Source organism: Hordeum vulgare, chromosome 2H, assembly GCF_904849725.1.
Source record: "Hordeum vulgare subsp. vulgare chromosome 2H, MorexV3_pseudomolecules_assembly, whole genome shotgun sequence".
NCBI classification, from domain to species: domain Eukaryota; kingdom Viridiplantae; phylum Streptophyta; class Magnoliopsida; order Poales; family Poaceae; genus Hordeum; species Hordeum vulgare.
In genome coordinates, this window is record NC_058519.1 from 11889231 (window position 1) to 11908550 (window position 19320).

Consider the following 19320-nt stretch of genomic DNA (forward strand, 5'->3'; position numbering starts at 1 on the left):
ACTTTTCTTACTGCATCTTCTCCGTGCACCCCTTTCCTTGACGTTTTGTTTGTCCATCATGCATTTATACAAATATTTAAAAACTAACTATTGTGTAGTCCAAAAAAAAGGTCATCATGTATTTAATAAATTGTTTGTGCATTTATGAAAGAAATGTCGACGTATTGTTTAAAATGTTTCATCATATATGAAAATGCTCGTTGTGTTATCACAACATGTTTAAATATTGTTCATCATAAATAAAATGTACTCTTCAAGGATGTTTGTCATGTATTTTAAAAATGTGTGTCGCGTATTAGAAAATGTTCACCGTGTTTCAAAAGTCTTTGTTGCATATTTAAAAAAACAATTGCGCTTTTCTCAAAAAACAGTTAACAGTGTTTGTTATGTAAAAATTTTTTGAATAAAAGGGGTTTCCCGCCCGCTCCATCTTTTATTGCCGAAGCAAAAACAGGAAATATAAGAGTGTAGATCTAAGCGAAAATTCGGATTTGAGACCGAGCACCTCAGTGCTTGGCATCCTGTCCATACACACCCGCTAGGGATCCGCGTCGTCATCGTATTGTTTTGGCCCGTCCCCCGTATAGGAGGCAGCTTTTCTTGCATTACGGGTTAGAGTGAAGGGATTCTAGTCCATGTTCTATCGTCATGCAGTGGACCGGTTGATGATACTTGGCACATTCATGGGTTATTAAGTCGACATCCATTGGATAGGCCCATGTCACGTCTTGTTCCAGACTGCGCCAGGAAGTTAGAATGCGCTGGAGTCACCGTACGAGCAGGCGTAAATTATAGAAAAAAATTAACAATTAATTAGAGACCTAGCATGATTAGGTTCTGACGCGTGCGTATTTCATTTTTTATTTTTTCAGGTAATAAACGACATCAAGGAGGGCATGGACTCACTTTTTTGCTGTCAGTTTTTCCCCGTCAATATTTATTTGTCCGAAGTTAGCTATATAACGTTCTCTAAAAGTTTTGTAGTCCCTAATTGAACGTTATCACATAAAAACTTAGATTATATTTAACGCTAATACATGCCTGCCAGAGGACACCGCGCAAACTCGTACAGTGTCAACAGAAGGTCAAAAACACTGCTAGTACATGCATGCAGTAACAAGACAGGGGCTCGATCACTGTAGAACCATGTGAAAAGTAACAACGCAGACATCAATTCAACACCATGGTCATGTCAAATCGGAAGTATTTTTTTTATTGTTTCTTAGCCCATTCAACATGCACGTCATTTACTCCCTCGCTGTCCATCCCGCCCCGATACATCGCCTTCTTCTTCTTCCTCCTCCTCCCGGCACCTCCACGACCGCGAAGAACACGGACAAGGATGCGCGGAGCTGCTCATGCCGACTGGAACTACTCAAAGGCTAGTTGAGGTTGGACACACTGTCTTTCTGGTACCCCTCATTTTTTTGAAGGTGTCTATGGCATCAGTTTTTTTTAAGGTGTCTATGCCATTTGTTTTATTTTGTAAGATGTCCAGGACGAAGTGACGGTCGTGGGATAGCACGTGGCGGATGGGACGTTGCAGGAATTGTCAGATCGTATAAACAGGGAACTGCCTCCGGGCGCATCGTCTCCCTCGTCGCCTCGTCTCCCACTCCTCCCACTTCGTCTTCTCGCTCTCTCTCGTCGCACCATCTCCCCGTTGCTCTCATCTCCCACACCCAATGGAGGACGCTCGTCGCGCCGTCGCCGTTGCGGATCTTGAGAAGGAGGTGCCGAAGCAGGAGGACACGACCGCAACCGTTGTCGTCGCTGCGGATCTTGAGAAGGAGGTGCCGAAGCAGGAGGACACGACCGCAACCGGTGTCGCCGCTGCGGATCTTGAGAAGGAGGTGCCGAAGCAGGAGGACATGACCTCGAGCGGTGCTGCGCAGGCTCACGACGATGAGGTGGGTTTTTTAGATGATGTTTTCTGGTTTTTAATAGTTGATTTGTGCTTGAATGCTCCATAGATTTATTGAGACTTGGATTTCTTTAATTTCAATCTTGATTTGTGCATGTGGATGTGTTAATGCTTCCCGTCCTCCTGCTTTCATACTTATCGTTGATAAGCAGGAGATTTAGCATATATTCAGAGAGCAGAACACACTCTGCTTTTGCATGTGTTGACGAACTTTTGCATTTTGTTGGCTTGAATCAACGGAATCTTTCTCTTACTAGTAAAGATTTCACCTAGGTCACGCGCTTGATATATACGAACACCCATTCCTAAATTTCGCCTAGATTTTATTAGTAAGGATTATTAGTACGAATTTAATAATAGTTAGTTTTTTGAATTGGGATCTTGATTGCTGCATGTGCTTAGATTTTATTATGTGCCGGATATGTTGATAGATTTGTTGTGGTTATCCCCTCACCAGGGCACGACAGAGGCTGAGCAGCCCAATTGTGCAATATTTAAATTTTGTTTTGTATAAATCAGGCTATGTATGTTCCTGAATAGGGCATCAGCAGCACTATGAATGTAATTAGAAGCACATTGTTGAATGCTTGACCTTTTGAATACCGTGTTACATAGTTTGTACTAATCGAATTACTTATATTGTAGGAAAAGGAAGCTGCAGGCATGAAGAGGAAGCTCGCCAAGACTGGGTTCAAGAGCCCGTATGACTCTGACTACGACGACGACGATCCGTATGAGGTAATCCCAACTATTTTAGTTCAGCGTAAGCACTATATGAATGCATGTTGGTGGGCTTTTTAATGAAATTGATGTAGAGAGTGTTTTAATGTTGTTTGTTTAGTTAGATTACTGTACATGATTTTTTTCTTTGTTTGTTCATTAAAATTTGGTAAATGGGAATTATCCGATGTTTGTTCATTGCATCATTCTGAATCAGAAGTGTGTGTTCTGGCTACATAATGCCTATATGAATGCATAATGTGTTCTGCAATTAATTTGTGTGTGCAGTATAACTCTGGAGATGACGTGGAGGATGGCAACAAAGAGTCCTTCATTGAGAAGGAAGCCCAGAAGATCAGGAAGAAGGGGAAGGCGGCGTACTTCAAGAGGGGAATGTTCAGATGCCCATACTGCACCACAAAGCCAAAGCCCAAGGATGGGATTTATGAACACCTTATGTCGCATGCACGCGGTTTATCAACGAGTGCTGCAGACATCAAGACCAGGACAGAGCATGCAGCGCTCCTGAAGGCTCTAGGTCCCCTTTAGTCACCCTCCATGATCTAGATGTTGTTGTGAACTGTTTTACTTTTGCGCAAATGGGCAGGTTGTTGTGAACTGTTGGAATGTTATGGCAGGTTATTGTGAACTGTTGGAATGTTTCTACTTTTGATGTTGGAATGTATTATGAGTTTATGTGCTGCAACGATCACGGTAGCTGCTTCTATTTTGCTTCACTGATCATAAAGATTGGACACACTGTCTTTCTGGTACCGGACAAGGCGATCAAGCAAGATATCCCGTGCATCCCTCGTCCATCACTTCAATTTATGCTTTTTCTGGTATTCTACTAAGCCGTAACTCAACCATGACCTGCGATAGTACAAACGGTTTAGTGCCGAGGAAAAAATTGGATTTCATATAAACCGTAATATTATCTTAGTTTGTGTGACATGGAACTTACTATTAAGGCATGGCAGCAGACCAGAGTGCTCAAATGACCCACACTCACAGTTAAAAAATGTTTTGTCTTCGTCCACCTTAACTATAAATTCAACCTTGCTCCATCTCTTGCGGGTTAGCTTGTAAATTGTCATAGGTTGAACTACATCAACTACGAATGCACTAGCCTTGTAGAGAGCTTCCCCAAACTGCTCAAAACATAGCCCTGGTGTACACTTTGCTTGCATGCCTCTCAATTGGCAGGTTAAACCTTAGGTACACTCCACTCTGCAGACAGGTAAGGTATTTGTTAGATGTCTTGACGATTGATACTAAACTTTGCTATCAGATCGCCACCCCCTACGAGAATAACGAAAACTAACCAGTGAGGTGCGCTTCTCCTAGTAGCTTGCTTCAGAATCTCTGTCGAATTGTAGTTTTTCGTATTGCCATGGGAATAGATGCATAGGGCATCCAGGCGGAACATATCCCTTCAGCATGTGATTTGCACTCTCACTCCGTTGCGTGCTTGTCATTTTTGCACAGAAAACCCCCCTAAAATATGGCTTCGCCCATTTTGTGACGCACCTCATATATTTGTGTTAGAAACGGATGTTTCTTCAGTGAATAATTCTCCAGCATTGCAGCCCACTCACCTTCAAACTCTTCCTCGGCCACCATGTGATGGACCAACTTTGTGAAACCCAGTCTTGAAATCACTATTCTTCCCCCACAATGCGCCCATCGATTCCTTCGCTTTCTTCAGCACGTGCCACTTACACCACATGTGCACTGTATTTGGCAACTCTGCCTCAATCGCCAATTCCATCGAACGAGCCTGATCTGAAATAACATTCACGTGGTAAGATAGCGAGCCTGTTAAGCATTCGCATAGAGACATTATATATGATGTGCTTTGTTTTTGGGAAGGTCATAAAACATAAGACATACCAGTAAGTATCGTCTGCGGATGCTTCCCACCAACCATTCTAATGAACTCACGAAACACCCACCTGAATGTATCCTCTTTCTCATCCCTCAACATCGCCCCCCCAAAGATTATGCTCTGAAAATGATTGTTCACCCCAACAAATAATCCAAATGGCATATCATACAAGTTTGTTCAATATGTTGTGTCGAACGTTATAGCATCTCCAAAACACATGTACTGGTCGATGCTATTACCATTCACCCACATAAGTGTCTTTATCCTACTATCCTCATCAACCTGAACAATATAATTGAATGTCGGATCAGACAGTATGTCCATTGTTTTTCTGGCATCCGAAACACTTTGCTCCTTATTAATTTTGCCACACAGTGTCTTCAACGCCCTATTGGTGAATGGAACATTTTCCACCGTCCCCAAAAAAACTCCCAACTATACTGAAGACCTTCCCAAGGCTAACATTGTTTTGCCTTAGATGCGTAACCAAATCCTTAGTGTATCGGTCAATGTGTCTGTGAGACTGCGAGTCCATTTTCTCGCCACAGGTTGTCGACAAGGGGGTGGTTGTGTGATGAGCGATGCTCACATATGTACCATCCATTGTCTTCCGACCTTAGCAGCCTAATCATACCATTGCATCTACACCTTGACGATCTAGTGTTTTCTTTCACAGGTTTCCCCCTGAAAAATAGAAAATTATGGAATCCAATCAATCAAGGGTGTCCATGTGACGAAATACATAACAAGGTAAAGGAACACACAGACTAACCGCACAACCACACACAATCTCTTGCATGCACCTTGACCGGTTAACATTCAACATGCTTTTCGAAAGCCTAATCCCAAAACCAACCTCCCACGAATACAAATTATAGAAATTGTAAGCCTCGTCTATAGAGTCAAAGGAGGTTCCAATAACAGGGTTGGCAACATTGCCATCGCGCTTGGTTATGTATGCTCTGACTGATATTTCTAAAGCACTCTTCCTTGATGCACTCATTTCTCTTTCGACGGGCGCCTTGCCAATCCTAACCCTGTTATTTTAAATTAAACAATTATGTTAGACAGATATAAAACAGACAAAAGAAAACACTAGTCTATTTATTGTTCTCTTAGATCAATCGCTCAATACTAACCGATCAACCCAGCACCAAAAAATCCACACAAAAAACAAAATGATAAAACACCAGCTAGCGTACAAATAATCACCAAGTTCAACAACGGATTGAGAACAGATGCAACTGAATTCTCATTTCATATACACTAGTTATGGCTAAATTACATTTGCAAGTTCAAAATACAGAATCTGTACACTAAAATTCCAATTGCAATAGCCTGTAGCTGCGAAGCAAATACAAACTGCTGACCAAATGTAGTTGGTAAAATGCACTACGAGTAAAATGAGTAGGGATGCTTTACAGAAAAAGATTATAACACCTAGTCAATAAAGAAGAAACAATGAGAAACAATCACATTTGAAGTTAGCCTTGCAGGCTCAAAACTAAGTAGGCGGCACACTAAATTCATACTCCCGCAAACAAAAATCCATAACCATGGATGATATTCGTTATCCAGCAAATCTCGCACAACAACATTGACTACAACTCAGGGTTGTCAAACGCCACTAGAAAAGTACCTACACCATTTTCAGCTCGAAGCAAGTAAAAAATGAAACCTCTTTTTTGGCAACCAATAATAAATAAGTGGGTGTTCAATACCTCCTAGTCCAGCTGCTCGTTGCTTCTGTTCATCTGGGAGTGAATCCGGCACTTTCCCCATCATCCAGGACATCCTTCTAATGGATTTCTTCTCCAAGAGCTATGCTAAGAGACGCCAGAGACTCTCCTGGATGAGCCGAACATACTGGATCGGAAACAATGGGGGGAAGGCTGCGGATCCAGTAAAAAAAGAATGGTACCAAAGATCTGTGGTTGGCCCAACACTGTTTGTCCGGGGGAAGAACGCCGTACGGCGGATCCGACGCCATTGTTCGAAATATATTTGAAGGGATTTGTTACGTGGGCGCTCCATGATGGATCTCTCGCATCAACTGGTCCATGGCGGAGCGGGCGGACCTCACCTTCAGGTTGAAGAAGAAGAGCTAATGGGGATAGCAAATGGGCCCGCACCCCCCTCACAATTAACAGTAATGCAAAGCTTGTTCTTGCTACTTGGCACATACACGGTGACAGGACATGTTCCAAAAATGGACGTCTGATGCTCCGAAACAGTACATGCGCTGGACCCAGGGCCAAACACTTGTGCCAAGCAGGGACGCCTACACAGCCTAGCTAGTGCTGCTAGCGAAACCAGGCAGGGGACATCGACTAAACAGTTCATGATCCACACACATAGTTTAACGTATCAGATATGCAGCACCGAGGTGCTCGGTCACACAAACTTCGCACTCAGATCTAAGCCTCATTACAACCGAGATAAAAGTACTTCAAACATCCACAGCTCAATGAGCAACACAAACTAGAAACTTAAGACAAACGGAGGGGGCTAGCAAGCAACATCAAACTACAAAAGACTAGAGAATCATTTCCATGCGATGCGGAGCAGGTCCCCACGACACTTGTCAAGCTCGCTGATGAATTACCGAACCGCTGTCTCCAGCATGGCGTCGCAGAGCACTCCCCATTATCGAAGAAAGTTTCGAAGTTTCACAAGAACGCAGTCCAGATTTTTCAAGTACGACCCTGAAAACACAATTCATTTCTTAGTTTCCGCACACTCCACAAGGAGGCAGCTACAATCATGTTCAAGACATGTTTTTCTTTATGGTTGTGCCACAAAGCTCAAACATCCTTAAATCAGGAAATAATTGGCATTTGAAAGAAGCCAGATACCATCTTCCAAATGCATTTAGCCACAATACAATCAAAGAACAGGTGTTGAACTGATTCCACTTCCTTACAAAATAAACAGGTGGGATCGTCGACATTCTACGCTTAGCTAAATTGTCTCGAGTTGAAATCTTGTTATAAACACTTAGCCAAAGAAAAACATGAATGTTCTGAGGACACAATATTTTCCATATCTTATCACCAATGGTAGAAACACCACCACCAAAGTTAATGGCATCATAGAAAGATTTAACAGAATGAATCCCTTTGGATTCCAACATCCAAATAGGGACATCTGGACCATCACCTAGGGGAGTGTCTTGGATAATACCAATCAATTGGTTACACCTATCAAGTTCATACCTGTCAACACATCTTCTAAAATAGAGCTTAAGTTGCACTCTGTCACACACCTGAGAGACAGTGCAATCAGGCTAGTTGCAAACATAGAATAGATCCTAGAATGGAACTTTCAAGGACATATGTCCAGTCCATAGATCATGCCAAAACTTAATACTTCTACCATCACCCAATTTCCATTGTAAAATGTTTTGGAAGCATTTAAAGCCCAAGTTATACTCTTCCAAAAGGGAGAGCCATTATAAGGTTTGGACCACTAAACATTAGGTGAATCAGTATTATATTTAAAAGAGATAATATTCTTCCAATCTTTCTTGCTAAGGTCAAAGAACCTCTTCCCCCGGATGGCCAACAAAGCCATATTGAATTCTTTCAGGTTAGGTATTCCTAGACCACCAAAACATTTCTTCCTAGTAACAAGGCCTTAGTTAGTCAGATGATATTTGTGTTGATCCCCCATATTACCCCCCCCCCAAAATGGACCATTTGGGAGTTGATAGCAACAATTGCCCACTTGGGGAATTTGATGACAGCCATAAGATATGCTGGAATGCTAACAATACAGGCACAAAGCAGGACCAACTTCCCTTTGTAAGTAAGTTGTCTGCCCTACCACCCAGAAATGCAATTAATAATCCTATCAATAATGGGTTGAAGATCCTCTCTGCGCAGTTTATCATAGTGCAAAGGCACTCCTAGGTATTTAATGGGAAAGGAGCCAAGCTTACAACTAAAAATCTAAGCAAATGACTTAGCTATATTAATTGTCAACATATCGCTCTTGTGAAAATTAATCTTCATCCTAGATAGGTTTTCAAAACACGCCAGAATCCATTTAAAATTCCTCGCTTTCTCGCAAGAGTTTTCCAAAAAAGCAGCGTGTCATCCGCATATTGCAGACTGGTGATCCCCCCTCGATAACGTGAGGCAGAAGCCCCGAAATCAACTTACGATGAGAAGCCTTGATAAGCAGTTTAGAGAAAACATCAGCCACTAGATTAAAAAGGAGGGGTGAGAAAGGATCACCTTGCTTGAGACCTCCGCCCCCTCACAAAGTACGGACCGGTAACATCATTAATCCCCACGCTAAAATTACTCCGAACTAGAACACTCTTGATCCAGGAGATTCAGTTGGGCCAAAACCCCTGGATTCCAACATCTTAAACAAGAAATCCCAGCTAACTCTATCATACGCCTTCTCGTAGTCTAATTTGAGCACAAGCCCCTAGGTATTAGATCTTTTAATCTCATGAATTACTTCATGAGCCAAAACTACACTCTCAACAATAAACCTCCCTTTAATGAAGACAGTTTGGTTTGACGAAATCATTCTATTTGTCATAGCCTTAGTAAAAAATTTAACAGCACAGTTACCAAGGCTAATAGGTCTAAATTTCTTCATACCTTTGGCATCCGCTTCCTTAGGAATTAACACAATCAAAGCAAAGTTCAACTTGTATATATCTAGCTTCCCTTCCTCAGAGTCCCTAACCACGGTCATAAAGTCATTTTTAATTACCTCCTAGAAAGATTGATAGAAAAGAAAACACAGGCAATCTAGACTAGGGGCTCCATGAGCATAAGATCCAAAGATGGCCCCCCTAATCTCTTCCTCACAAGAAAAATAAATCTACACACATTCATTCTCCTCAGGGGTGACCAACTCTTCGTCCCTCCAAAAGGAGGGACTCAAATTTATATTATGTTTATATTCATATCCAAAGAGATTCTTATAAAAAGAAGTGGCAACCTTCAACATCTCTTTGGTAGTATGCATCGGACCAGATTCCCCGTTCAACTCAAATAAGTGGGTTTTTCTATGACGATGATTAGCAAGAGCGTGGAAATACTTATTGTTCTTATCCCCATCTTTGATTCTCCTATCCCTAGATCGCGGCCACAAGTCAGTCTCCTCCTTCCTTCAAATCTCATATAGGTATTTTTGTAATCACCTCCATACCGGCCTTATCAGCCTCATCTAGACGGTTAGTTTCAGAGAAGACATCCAAAATGTCAAACTCTTGTAAAAGATCCCTCTTTCTCTTTTTAATCGCAGCTTCTATGTTGATGCTCCAACCCTTAATCTTTTTCCGCGGAATTCTAGTCTTATTCATCCAGTTGTCAACCATCACACCCACACACTACGTATCTGTACATATTTTGCTTACTAATTCTTTGAAGCGAGGTTGATCAAGCCACCACTTTTCAAAACGAAAGGGTTTTGGGGGCGAGCTTTGGTATCTAAATGGAGTGGGAACACATATAGCATCCCAAAGAGAACAAACAAAGGAAATTAAGCATCCCAAGAAGTGGAAACAAACACACGATCAATCATCGAAAAGATAGACACATCCTAATTGTTACTCGAGGTAAAGATCTTTTTAAATACAGGCGTCTTTTAATTGCATAGACTTTTTTTCTTCTAAAATGCATGGACACTTTAAAAAAGTAAAAAAAAAACCACAGACACTTAATAGAAATACTTATACAAATATATTTTCTACCATATTATTTTTTAAAATAGAGAGAAAATGGAAACAAAAATTGTGAAGAAAAAAACGAAAGGGGAGCGTCCGTGTGCCTGGCCCATACGCGGGGCAGCTGTCTAGTCAGTCAGCCTGGCCCATACGCTCCTGTCCCGGCCGTGTGTCTCCACTCTCCAAGTCCAAGGGCCGGCCGGGAGGGAGAGGCAATCGCGGTGCCAGACTCTCTTCCTCCTACCTCCGCGCGGCGCGGACCCCTGGGCTGCTGAGCCGCGCCACCGTGTGGCGGCGACCTCGGCGCCGGAGTCGTCGACGGCGGCCACCTACCTTGCATTCCCTTCCCTTTTTCGTTCAGTACGTCTTCCTCAATTCGATCTCTCGGTCTGTTGCAACGCACTCAAACCCTAGGTCTGCTTGCCAGCATTGATTTATTTCGGAAATGTTGCTTGCCGATCTTTGATTCTCGGGGTTTGGTTGGCGATATGCGTGCGTGCAGGCGAAGCTCAGGAAAAGCTGCCCAAGACCTACGAGGCAAGGACCCAGATCGGCATCTTCGCCTTCACATCGATCGGACGCCTCAAGACCGTCCTGTGTTGCCCTGTCCTGCAAAACAGTTTCTGGGTTGGTGGTTTCTACCTCTTCCTAGCTCTCAATTTTCAGGGAGATTTTCGACTGCACAACGAACCTGGCCAAAGTGGCATTATCTATGATGAATTGGTCAATAGGGATAGACCCTGGCTGGATATATGCCGGGGGGGGGGGTTCATTATTACATGTCCTTCATTTTTACCTTTGCATTTGCTTCTTGGCTGAACGAAATGGACCGTCAATTAATCAGTTGGTGTGCCTGAATTCTGGCATCCATTGTGCTCCAGTGTGTACATGCTGTATATACTGAATCTAGCTTTCATCATATATCACATGAACAATTGTCGGATATGTTTCTATTCCGGCTCGTGGAATTGGCATCAACGCAGTATTTTTATTCTGTTATTCCGCTCTGTATTTAACTTTGTTGAATCTATTTACATGCTCATTTCTGCTGGAATTTAACATCCATTTTTAGAAATGCTAATTTTCACTGATTCATTTGAACTGGGTATAAATCTTATTTTCTCTCTGTCGGATCATGCGCTTAGATTCCTGTTGTGCAATGGTCATTGTCTAGTCCGGCCCGCTTGCTTTCTATGGAAGCCCGTTTATCTTCTCCTTTTGCTGTCTTGTCCCCCTTCATTTTGAATTTTCTTTGATGTTTGCTTCGGCTTATCCCATGGTTGGCCTCAGGTCTGCGTTGACGATAGGTTGTGATTTCCCAGTGTTATCTTGGTTAGTTGTGGGTTTCACTCGATTATGCTTAAGCCATGAGTGAACTTGCTATGCACATACCTACGACGAGTGATGCAGCCTTCCATGCAGCCACGGTCTCTGCTGCTCCTTGCTAGTATCTCCGATGGATGGATGGTTGCTGTTAGCTACTTAGCTTAGCTCTAGCCTCTCCCTTTCTTTTAGGCTGCTGCTAGAATGGTAGCCCTAGTCCCATGTTCTTGTCCTGGATCGCGATGGTAAAGTTCCTAGTCATCTAGTCTGTAGGATCAGATTGACCGCCTGCTGCTGTTTGGTTATGTTCCATCTTTGTACCTGTGGTGTTTTAAGCATCTTTGATCTCAATATATTGTGTTGAAACTGCTGAAAGAAAAATGATGCAGGAATTGTCCTGCTTGTTTTAATCATTTCCCTGGATATGTTTCTCTGTTTACCTTTCTCGCTGGAATGATGCTCTGTTCTGTGAAGCGGAGCTTCTGAATCTTTGTGATGGAATCATGATGTCTGGTTTGAAGTCTGTGTCATCTCCCATGACTATGAGTTGCCCATTGCCTGAATCTTACTGATTTTGTTTTCGGGATCTTATATGTTGTTGAAAGAAAATGATACTAGAGCAATCTTGCTCCATGTTAATCTTGCTCCTGGATGTGTTCTCTCTTTTACTGCGGATTGTTTGGTGCTCCGCTATGATGCTATCTAATTCTTGTACTACTGTTGCAGTAGGTGTTCTTTTATAGTACTATAGTACACTTTTTGTTCTTAAGTTTTTTTTTTGAGCAAATCTTATAACTCTTGGCATGTTTGCTTGCAAGCTCAGATGACGCAGTCTTTTGCTAAACCACTATTGTCCTGATCTAAATGTTTATTTTGTTTGAGTTGTATGTTGGGCAACATCATGACTCTTCTAACCCTATAGTTGGCTATGTCTATGTTTCTTTTTTTTGCAATTGTTTTCTACATTTACTATTGTTATTGTGCACTATTTTCAGATATGAAGAACCAGTGTTACAGTTCATGCAGTGTTGATGGCTTGTTTCTTGCTCTAATTTGACTTTTTGTCAGCGTGTATTATTTACAGTTGAAAGGAACTAGAGTTTCATGTAATCCACTTCTATGCGTGTAATATTTACAGTCATGAGGAACTAGCGTTACATCCATGAACTATAGTTGTTGGAAGTGTATGGCTTATGACAGTGTAGTCGCTTGAGGACGTAAACTTGACTCATTCTAGCTTACGGGTTATGTTAGTATATTATTCTGTGTCCTCGTGTGCAATCTCTGTAATTTTCTAACACTTCACAGATACGAAGTTACAATTTACGGTAGCTCTTGTTACTATAGGCATGTACTTCCTCTGTTCCTAAATGTAAGACCTTTTAGAGATTTCAATATGGACTACATGCGGATGTATATAGACATATTTTGAAATGTAGATTGACTCATTTCGCTCCGTGTGTAGTCCATAGTGGAATCTCTAAAAGGTCTTATATTTAGGAACGGAGGGAGTACATGATTACGGGGTTCATTAATTGTGTTTTCTTATATTTTAGTCATATGTCATTGTATCTCTCATATTTCTACACTTTTTCTTCTGGAGCAGAAACATTAAGTGTAAGATTCTACTGGGTCTTTGCATTTTGAAAATTGTGGGTCTAACTCTGAACTAGTACTGTGCACTATTGCATCGATACTTGTAATTTTGCTTAATAGTTCGCTGTAATTCTGAATGGAGTTGTATTTTTGCTTAACAGGCCACTAATTTTTGTTTAAACGCATATCAGGCAAACCAAGATTGATGAAGAAGTAATGTCAATGAGGGCTACTGGAGGAGCAGTCAGCTACCACACAGAAGCATCACTGAGCATTGATTTGAGAGTCATCTGACCCTGCGGTGGTTGTCTGTTTGTCTTTCATCAAGGTTTGTTGCCCTTATCTTGTTATAATTTGTCGGCTTGTTTTTTCCTGGACTCCATTTTGCCTTATGACTAAGCAGTTGACTGATTTGACTCCATGTTTTTTGCCTTAGTGAACAAATCCATTTTGTATGTTAGTTTATCACCAAGGTGTTTCCATTGAGGCTTTTATGGTTGTAATTCACCGGAGTCACAGTATTTAGTTTAATTTTTTTCATCTTGGCCTGCATCTTTTTATTATTAATTCTTTATCTCTCTGTATTGCTCCTCACGGTGTACATATTGGTGATGTATCGCATAGTTCTTAAGTTTGAGTGTACATATTGGTGATGTATTTTATAGTTCTATATTGTACATAAGTAATGGTTGTTATTTCTTGTATTTCTCTTGACTACTATTTTTCGGTTGAACATATTTTTTGTAATGTTTGGGATTTTGCTTCGAAGTCCTGTTGTCACTGTTGTATTTGTGTAGTACTTTTAGTTGAACATGTCTTGTAACTGTTGGCAAGTTCTGGGTTGAATAAAATCATGTCACTTGCAGTCGTAAATTGTGTTATGTTCTGAATTTTTACTTTGTCCTTGAAGAATCAATTACTAATTTACGATTTCTAGTGTGTAGTTTTGACAGTTCCAGAGAAAGGGAGGTGTAGTTTTTAGTTGTTCTAAATCACGTTATGTAATGCTGGAATTGTTTGTATGTTAGCTTATCTCAGTCATAAAGTAATATGTGTTGCAGTTCTCATTCTTTGCCTGCAATTTTGAACTAAGCGGGATTAGTAGCGCTCTTATTCTTTGGCTTAGAATGTAAATTTCATGTAATATTTGTTGTGCAGTCAGTCAATAGCGGATTAGGGTGCTCTGGTTGCACGACCGGCTACCATGCCTTTCTTCCTCTGATTTGTGCGCACTCTCAGGAAAAAATTAAAAGGCATTTATCCTTCGAAGGATATTGTCCATGTAGGGGCAGGAGTTCTCTGCTGTCATCATGTAAAAGTTTTTTTTTTCCCAAATGGTCTAGTCCAAAATCATTTATCCTCCCTACTAACCACTTGCCACGGTCAATTAGTACTATCATTTGTACTGCACTCTATGGCTCATCTGATAAACTTCCATTTAATGGCCAGATCAAAATAATAAGGAAATTTAGTTATTTATGAAAGCTGTTGGGCCTGTGTCTGTTTAACTCATTGTGTTGTTTCTTGAAACTGTGGTTGATAGGTGGTATCATCGTTTTCTTTCAGAAGTTTTTTTTGTTTCAGTACTTGTATTTTGTTAGCTCATTTAGTCAATTTTCAATGTATAATAACAAAATGTTGGCAGCCCACCCACTTGTTCATGGAAACTTGATACTGAAGTATAATATGTTGCAGCCCACCAAGTTTAGCAGAGTCAAGTTTCATAATTTACCTACTTACATCTTTGGTCACCAGGTTATCTACTGTTTCATGGAAACTTCATGCTGAAGTATAACTAAATATTACTCCCTCCGTCCCAAAATAAGTGACTCAAAAGTGACTCTAGTGTGTACTAAAGTTAGTACAAAATTGAGTCATTTTTAAGTCACTTGTTTTGGGACGGAGGGAGTAGCTGTTTGTGCTATTTTTCAGGATATCAGGAGAGTGCCTGATAAATTTTTGTATTGCACAGGATGGAAGGTGAATTAATGTCGACCATCAAGACCGCTGTCTCAACCACCACAGGAATTATCTCTGGGTTCAATGATTGGGTGGGATTCTTTCAATGGCTGCGTCCTGACAATAATCAAGAGTCTAAGCAGCAGCATGAGGAGCTTTGGAAGCTCCAGACAACTCTTCCTCTTATGCAAGTGATGATTGACCGAGCTGAATGGTCAATCCATAAGGAAGGTGTTCCGATACTGCTACAAGAGCTAAAGGATGTGTCTTATGACACAGAAGATCTTATTGAAGAGTTCAAATACTTTAAGCTGAAATCAGAGATGGATGGTCCACAATCACTATTGAAGCGATCATTGGATTTCATCAAGAATGACATCTTATCTAGCTTTGACAAAGTGAAGCTTTTACAACAAAGAGCTGAACATCTGATGAGTCAAATGAATGATTTGGATTTGCAGCAAGAAACTCCACACTTTGATAGGTCAGCCAGACCTGAGACAAGTTCTTTTCCTGATTCAAAGGTCTTCGGTCGCCAGAAAGAAATAGTGGCACTGAAAGTATTGCTTGGTGTACCGGTACCTATTCCTAGTGGGTCAAAAAGGAAGAAAGGTCACCCTGCAGCTGCTGAGGCCACTGCACAGAAAGATTGCATGGATTATCCAGTGAACGGTGATGTGTCTGTGCTGGCAATAGTGGGGATTGGAGGTGTCGGCAAAACTACGTTGGCACAACAGATATGCCAGGATCAACATGTGAAAGGGTACTTTGATCAAATACTTTGGACATGTGTTTCAGACGACTTTGACACTAAGAGGATAACCAAAGAGCTGGTGCATTCCTGTGGAGAAGACATAGCATCAGATAATCTAGACTACCTTCAAAATAAGCTGGCTAAAGTTGTCGGACTGAACCGGTTCTTGGTAGTTTTGGATGATGTGTGGGACGATTCCCTGAAAGATAATGGGCAGGAGTGGCAAAAGTTTTGTGCACCTCTCACAACCGGAGTTCAGGGAAGTATGATTCTGATGACTACTAGATCCTCAAAGGTAGCTAAGCTAGTATGCACATTGAGTCCATTTCAGCTTCAAGGCTTAGAAGAGGATACCTTTTGGGAGTTCTTTAAAGCATGTGCTCTGGACGGAAAGAGGTCCACTATGGATATCAAGCTAGCAAGCATTGGTAGAATGATTGTGCCAAAGCTGAAAGGTTCTCCGTTAGCTGCAAAGACACTTGGGCGCCTGCTAAGAATGAAGATTGACACTGTTCACTGGAGCAATATTCTAAATAGTGAGCTGTGGGAACTGAAGCAGGAAGTAGGTGATATTCTTCCAGCCCTTACATTAAGCTATTTGTATTTGCCACGACATTTGAGGAGGTGTCTAGCATTGTGTGCGATGTTTCCTAAGGATCATAAGTTCAAGAAAACGGTTCTTGTTGACCTTTGGTCTGCTCAATGCTTTGTGGAGCAAGATAAGATGTGTATGCATACAGCTGGAGACTGGTGTTTTGAAGAGCTCGAAAGTCGCTGTTTCTTCCAAGAGGTTGTTGCATCATCAGCATCAGCAGTATCATCAAGAAATAGGAAGTATGTAATGCATGATTTAATTCATGACATGATACAACTAGTTTCTGGAAATGAATGTTTTGTTATAAGAAATGAAACGGATCTGTCGAATGTACCTGAGAAAGTTCGGCACATATCATTGTTCACAAGCAAGGGTTTTGATCATCAAAAGCTATTGGCATTAACAAGGTGTAAGAAGCTGCGGTCTATTCTGAGCATGGAGCAACTCGGAAAAGGAAAATTTTCCCTCTAGTTAATTCTTGGTCCAGAGAGCTAAAATATTTGCGTTTCCTATCGTGTTGCTTCACCAAGTTAACCATGTTACCAGAGGCAATTCCGAACTTCAAACTCCTTTGCTGCTTTAAGGTTCACTGTCCCAGGCGTTGGACTATGGACTCATTTCCGGAGTCATATTGTTCTCTTTATAACCTACAGAAATTTGAGGCTAAAAACTGTACCTTTGGAAGCTTGCCAACGGAATTCAGGAAGCTTGTTAACCTGCAGTCCTTTGAAGTAAAAAAATTTGTTCACGGAAGAAACTGCACTAAATTTTGGGGAATATCAGTGGATGTGTTGAAAAACATGCATCTGCAAGGAGTGTTGTATCTGAAGTTGTCAGATGTGAGACTGGCTGGTTGTGCGGAGCTTTAGTTGAGCAAGAGAAAGCATATTCAGGTGCTAACTTTAGATTTTTATCATACCATGAAGACCCAAGATGAGGAGCAGGAAATGCTTGAAGCTTTCTGTCCCCACCAAGATATTAAATTTCTGGAACTCAGAGGTTTCAAAGGTGAATCTACTCCAACATGGTTTCGTCCTTCACATTTGAAGAGTTTAGTGCAACTTCGGTTGATGTTTGCTCATATTCTTGAAGTATCTTGGACTGGTAGCGAAGTATTCTCATCCATCATAGATCTCTATATTTTGTACTGTCCTCGATTATTATCCCTTGAACGTATTTTACAACCAGCTAGTCTTCCAGCAATCAAAGTTATTGTCATTAGAGAATGTGAAGCATTGTCATATCTGCAAGGTGAAAGGTTTGGAGAATTCAGTTCTTTAAAAGAATTGAAGCTAAGCAAGTGTCCAAACGTTCACTGGAATGGACTGGTTCTCCCGTTATCTCTTATAAGTTTGCACCTCGAAGACTGTGGGGATGTGTCAAATTACATTCCAAGCTGTTTGGTTAACCTTGAGAATTTGGTACACATGTCCTTGATAAGGCTGAGTTACATCAAATCAATTCCAGCGGAAATCTGGTCTGATAACTTGCCAGAAATAGAGACAATTGAAATCTCTGGCTGTCCTGACCTGGTATCTATAGGTGGATCAAAATCAATTGAGCATATTAAAAATGCCTTTGTCGAATCCTGTGCGAAGCTGATGGGATTGATACAACCTCTTAAAAGAGGATAGCATCCTTGTAAGTCTCGTTGATAGGTATGGCTGTTTTTTTTCTGCTTGCTCACAGCTATCTCGTGTGAATTCGAATTCTGGTGGTTGTGATTAACATAACTGTCTGAATATATTATTTTGTTTTTGTTGCTGAAGCCATGTGTATTTTGAACAGGCCCCTGCCCAGCGCTAACTGTGGGACTCAGTTCAACTCATTGAAAGCCATCTTCCCAGCTGGATCCACTGCAGGCAGAGAGAGTTGTTAGACCTTTATCCATGATGGGTGTTGAATTCCTAACCTGAAGTCTTGGATGCTGTTTGATGTGGAGATGAGATGACTCGGAAGCTCTTGCCCTCAAAACTTGTTTCCTGGCCTGCATGTACTCATTGGAAGTTTTGTTTAGTCATGTGGTCATGATGTTACTCCCAGCACACTGTTGTGACTGTCGTGCCAAGTGAAGTGTTTCCCCTGGCACGCACTTTGCCAGTTTGGGTGTGATATCTCATTTAACGCTTGCTGCCGACTGTGCGCTGACATGTCTTGTTGTGCAATGAGAATGGATACTTACATGCTAGTGGTAGTTAAGATGTGAGTTGTATGGGTTGCTAGTGCTTTACCATGGTGCCATCAGCTAAAGATACGTTGGTGTTAAACCTTTTTACTTGTCTGACGGCTATTGCAATGAAGCTCTCTCACAATTAGGACATGCTTCCCCTGAATCAGCTGTCGTTTCTGTTTCTGTCTGTCGGTACAAATTAGCTCCTCCTCCTTTTTAACTTTGACACTCAAATTAACACCGTGATGTGATGATGATTGAAACGTATTCTTTTTCGAGTCACTGTCTTTTTTTATGCCTATATAGTTTATGTGGAGAAACAAGTTTCAGATTCGAAGCTGATGTCTGTAAACCTGACGGCTCCCAGACGTCCTGCTGACACTGTTACGTATTCGTGCTGACTGCTAACACAAGAATGAATGGAGCCCTACTGGTGTTTAGCATAGAGTATCTTTGAATGAATGGAGCCCTACTGGTGTTTAGCATAGAGTATCTTTCTTTAGATAAGGAACATTCACGATTGATTTTTCTTGGGCCTGTATCATATGACAGAGAAATCAAGCGTCCTTCTCTCACTCCCAACTTAGCTGACACCAATCAATTCGTCGTTGCCCACTAAAAAAACGAGAACTATTTTTTTCAAAACGGAGGCAAACATTGTCTCATCTATTAATTATGTAAAAAAATTTGCTGAGATAATTA

General features: G+C 41.3%; 1 protein-coding gene and 1 pseudogene across 4 annotated transcripts; one reads left to right on the forward strand and one right to left on the reverse strand.

Annotated features, from left to right (window-relative positions):
- Nucleotides 1-3378: 3378 nt before the first annotated feature.
- LOC123424926 lies at nt 3379-6522 on the reverse strand (annotated as a pseudogene).
- A 3913-nt stretch (nt 6523-10435) lies between these two features.
- On the forward strand, nt 10436-18763 carry LOC123424421 (putative disease resistance RPP13-like protein 1). 4 transcript variants are annotated; one of them, XM_045108032.1, is made up of 5 exons: nt 10436-10581; nt 10724-10848; nt 13332-13468; nt 15113-18106; nt 18237-18763. In XM_045108032.1, exon 4 carries the CDS (start codon nt 15114-15116, stop codon nt 16917-16919), a length of 1806 nt encoding a protein of 601 aa, XP_044963967.1. In that variant the 5' UTR covers nt 10436-10581; nt 10724-10848; nt 13332-13468; nt 15113; the 3' UTR covers nt 16920-18106; nt 18237-18763. The 4 variants fall into 4 exon arrangements, with proteins under 4 accessions (XP_044963967.1, XP_044963971.1, XP_044963968.1 ...); XM_045108036.1 differs by having other exon boundaries at nt 15113-18089; XM_045108033.1 differs by having other exon boundaries at nt 10460-10635.
- The last annotated feature ends 557 nt before the right edge of the window (nt 18764-19320 follow it).

Excerpts from the sequence above, each read along its gene's own strand:
- LOC123424421 (XM_045108032.1), top strand. The coding sequence starts at position 15,114 with ATGGAAGGTGAATTAATGTCGACCATCAAGACCGCTGTCTCAACCACC.